Source organism: Eurypyga helias, unplaced genomic scaffold (genome assembly GCF_000690775.1).
Source record: "Eurypyga helias isolate BGI_N326 unplaced genomic scaffold, ASM69077v1 Scaffold48841, whole genome shotgun sequence".
Classification (NCBI taxonomy): Eukaryota; Metazoa; Chordata; class Aves; order Eurypygiformes; family Eurypygidae; genus Eurypyga; species Eurypyga helias.
Window position 1 is genome coordinate 1 of NW_010233704.1, and position 4604 is coordinate 4604.

General features: G+C 55.0%; 1 protein-coding gene across 1 annotated transcript; it reads left to right on the forward strand.

Annotated features, from left to right (window-relative positions):
* Positions 1–196: 196 nt before the first annotated feature.
* Positions 197–4414, forward strand: SRM (spermidine synthase; the record flags this gene model as incomplete). Its single annotated transcript, XM_010161799.1, has 6 exons — positions 197–259; positions 786–939; positions 1740–1823; positions 2145–2290; positions 3166–3288; positions 3874–4414. Coding segments are annotated over 6 exons (588 nt in total), but the record flags the coding sequence as incomplete, so codon positions are not given.
* Between the last annotated feature and the right edge of the window lie 190 nt (positions 4415–4604).

Sequence of the window (4604 nt, forward strand, 5' to 3'; positions counted from 1 at the left end):
CTCGCTGCCCTGGCCCGAGGAGGGGGGCCGCTTTGCTATCAGCCTCCCGCCAGCAGGAAATAAGCAGGGGGTACTCGTTTCCGTGACAGACGGGCTCCTGCGCCTCCCGGTCAGTTTGTCCTGGTATCTCGCTTTCTCGGCAAGTTCCGTGTTAGGGTTGGGAAACGCCGCTCCATGAGTCCGCGTGCTCTGCCAGGCGAAGCCGTATGCGCTGCCGGACGCCGGCGTGTTTCACTGTCCTGCCAGCCGTGAGAAGCGGGTAGCGGTCGGTACAGCTGCCGGGCCCAGGGCAGTGTCCGTCGAACTGTTCTACGGAGACGCCGTGTCTTCGCGGGGATTTGGTATAGCGACTGTGGAGCAGAGGCAGGGATATTCTCCATCTTGTATCCAGAAACCTGTTGGCGTGGGTTTAGTTAGGAAGAAGTCGTCTTTAGCTGAGATCACCTCTGCAAGTGATGTCTGCAGGGAAAAGGAACACGGAGCAGTCGGCTCTGTAATCGTATTCCCTTGGTTCCTCAAAGAGCTTTTGAAGCTCCAAGTTCTTCTTGTTGAGTTTGGCAAGGCCAGACAACAGTGTCACTGAACCCTGAGGCCATAGGAAAGGGCTGAGCGTAGCTTGTTGGCTGAAGATGCTGACAGCTCCTGAGGATCCAGCGAGTCGGATTTGTGCTGAAGGCGTGGAAGGAAATGACTCACTGTGCTGTTCTTTCAGCTGCAGCTGCACAGTAGCCTGAAAGTAGCTCCTGGTAGTGCCCGCTGACCCACTTGTGCTCTCTGTGTTGCAGGACGTCATCCAGGTATCCAAGAAATACCTCCCAGGGATGGCAGTGGGGTATTCCAGCGCTAAGCTGACCTTGCATGTGGGAGATGGGTTTGAGTTCATGAAACAAAATCAAGAAGCTTTTGACGTGATTATCACGGACTCATCTGACCCCATGGGTAAGAGCTCTGGCTGTAAAAGCTTACGGCTTTCCACACTCTTCCTCCTTTGCTGCCTGTCTCCTGACGGTAATGCCAGCCTGCCCAGGCTCCTTTCGGCTGAACGGACCGTCACTGACTCGGTTCCTTTGGTAGAGAAGGGGAAGGATGAAGACCAGAAAACTGTATTAGTAAGGCTTCGAGCCAGCCGTCCCATTTCTGTCTTAAAATTCAACTCCAGCAGCCATTGCTTCTGGCAGAGTTGATCTTTGAGTCCAGTAATCCCACGGGGGATACGGCACCACGCTGGCAAAGGCCTCTTTGCGCGTGTCCGCTGAGGCAGCAGTGGCCTGCACACTGTCGTGTAGATACGTAGCCTAAAGACGTCTGGAGTGAGGTTGCTGTGTTTCTGAAGGGGAAATCCGAGGTAGAGAGGGAGCAAGTGTAGTTCTGGGACCTAACGACGAGTGCCTGAGTCACCTTCGCTCTTGCTGTAGTCGAGCAGAGAGACATCTCTCAAAGGCAGTTTGGAGCAGGCGTTCGGTTTTAAAAATGCTCCCCGAAGCAAGAGGCTGGGGCTTGCTTTGATGAAGGTTCTGGGCTTGCTGTTGAGCAGAGCAAAAATCCTGGTGGTTCTGCAGTACTGAGTGCAGGCTGGGGTTACCCAGGGGCGAAAGTTGTTGCTGTGATCACTGAAAAGCCGTTTGAAATGTCTCTTTTTCCCGTGCAGTCCCTGTGCAGCCTGGGCCATTGGGAAATCCTGGGAAGTTGACTGTCTTAGTCTCTCTGTAGACACGTTTCTGTACTCACTTTTCTCCCAGGTCCTGCAGAAAGCTTATTTAAAGAATCTTACTACCAGCTGATGAAGACAGCCCTGCGAGAAGACGGGATCCTTTGCTGCCAAGGTGAGGATGCTGCCTCCGGGCAGAGGCTGATGCCAGGTCACCGCATGCAGCGTGAGGCACGAAGGGGACTCCTGGGGAGACGTGACGCAGGGAGTTAAGTCCGTTTCAGCTCCCAGGTATAGGAGCGGTTTTGATCTGTGTACATCAGCTCGTTAACCGCTGGACTGCTCTTAGTAAAACTGGCGTAAGGGTCTTATCTTGCTTTTGAGCTGTGCAGAGTAGAGCAGGTTTGGGCTTGGAACTGCTGCTCACCCAGCACAGGCCTGTGCAGAGAAGAGGGGCAGCTCTCACCTTGCATCCTGTCTTCCTCTCTCCCTGCAGGTGAGTGCCAGTGGCTGCACCTGGATCTCATTAAGGAGATGCGTCAGTTCTGCAAGTCTCTGTTCCCTGTTGTGGAATACGCCTATTGCACCATCCCCACATATCCCAGCGGGCAGATTGGCTTCATGCTCTGCAGCAAGAACCCAGTGAGTGTCAGGCACCTGAAGTGCCCTTTCCCACTCCCTGCGAGCACCCACAGAGCCTGCCGCGGGCTGTCCCGTACAGAGCTGGGGCTGTGGCACTGAGCTCTCCCGGCTGCGGGGCCTCATGCTGCGCCCTGGTTCCACCAGCCCAGGGCCCCAGAGCTGCCCCGCAGCTTGCCCAGTGCTGCGTCGCCCACTGATGTAACCGGTTGCCTTAGGAAAGGACGTGGGTTTCTCTCTGGTACAACGAACTTGGAAGCCACAGCCAATTTCCAGAGCCTGTTAAGGCTTCGCCTTGCAGGTGCTGGCTGTTCTAAAGTGAGCACCTGTTTGATAAGAATCAGCCTGCTGCTGGTAATCAGCTCGAGCAGAGGTCTCCGAGCGCCAGTCAGCGTTAGGCTGTGAGCTGGTAGCTGTGTCAGACGGCAGAGCTCTGCTCTCTTCCCAGTCCGCTGCATTACAGCGCGTCTGTACGCAACTGTCCTGCCAGTTCAGGGAGCCGGTGGCACTCCTGCTGTCTTTGCTTTATCTGGGGCACCGGCAGCGTGCGCTGTGCCTGACTGACGTAGTGCAGGTGTGGATTCTGCTCTGGAGAGCAGACGACTGCACTCAGATGCTCAGGCGCGGCCTGACAGCTTTGTCTGGCACGTGGCTGGCGTGCAGGCTGAGCTCACGCTGACGTCTGTGAATAAGGGCTAGTCACGCGAGACACGGAGCGTAAACGCCGGCCCTTGGGGCTGGAGCTGTACAGAACCTTTGACCTCATGCTAGCACAGAAATCCGTTCCCTGCGAGTCCTCTCGATTCTCTGCCGTGAGTCAGGATGCCTGTTGGCTCGTTACCCGAACACTACAGAGCTACCTGTCTCCTCTTCTGCAGAACACGAATTTCCGGGAGCCTGTGCAGCAGCTCTCACAGCAGCAGGTAGAGGAGAGGAGTCTGAAATACTACAACTCTGACATTCATCGGGCAGCTTTCATTCTGCCAGAGTTTGCACGGAAGGTAAGCGAGGCTGTGCTGCTATTCCTCCATCGAGGATGAGGTAGGAATTTTCTTGGGCAGGAGTGGGAGTGTACAGGACTGAGGGTTTCCTGCAGCCCTAAAGGCTTCTGCGGGCACGTCGGAGCAGGACAGCGTTTTGTACGACATCCCAGAGCGACTCGCACTCTGCTAAGAGTGGAGTTCAGTTTGGAACAGTTCTTTGGGTTGATGTCCTGTAGCTTGATGGCAGATGACTCCTCCTTCACCTCCCAAAACTAACTCCAGGAGCCTGCAGAACTGGTGTTTGCCATTGGAAAGCTCCAGGAGATTTAGATGAAACACGGCTGTCGTTTCTTGCACACAACAGAGGGTAAAGAGGATGCTTTAGGGTAGTTCAGTCTGCCTTCCGTAGGGATGGTCGGTATTTCTGCATCGATCTGCCATTCCCTAACTGGGGTGCAACTGCAGGTTCCAAAAAAGCACCTCCTCAGAGTGTCCTGGGGGTGAAGGCAAGTGCCACGGCAGTGTTTCGGAGCCGTGTTTCTGCTGAGGTCTGGTGGAGCTGCAGCAGGTCTGTCCTGACACCTTGTCTCTGCCTGTCTGCAGGCCCTGAGTGACGTGTGAGACCGAGAAGCTGCTTCCTTCCTTCGAGTTGGATCCTGAGATCGGCAGTGATGTGGTGGGGACCTTCCCAGCAGGCTGCAGATTGGCTCTCCACTGTGTGGGATTGGTTAACCCTTTGCCAGCCAACATTCCCTTTGATGATGTGTTAAAGATGATGGGGCATAAGCCAGACAAGACTATTGAAAAGGTCCAGTGACTTATTGCGTGAGGTCAAAACTGTTCTTTCCAGTGCTGGAAACGTGAGATGTCTCGTTCCTTTCTCTCTTCCCTCCACCCATTTGGAATTGTCCCTTCCCTGTGCCCCCCTCTCCCCCACAACTGACATGATGTATTTATAACTGACACGTATTTCTGTCCGGTGATCCTCTGAAACCTGGGAAGAGTCCAGAAGGGTCCCTGACTCGGCCTTAAGCACAGAGAGCGAGAGCTTTGGGCGCAAAGTTAGCTTGCTCTCTCCTAACAGGAGTTCCCTGCTGCTGCGACGTTTTGACTGGTAACGGGTCTGAGCCTTCCCGTCCCCCTGCCCTCCCGCGACACCTGCGCTGTTCTGCAGCGCAGCTGGAGGGGGCACGGCGCAAGCTGTTGCCATTCACAACAGGTCTCCCTCCAACCCTGATGGAGTAGCAGTATTAAACACCAGCCAGGCAGGCTGGGAGCAGTCTTGTGGCTTTTGGTTTGGTTTTTTAAATTGGTTGGAAACAGAAGTGCTGAGG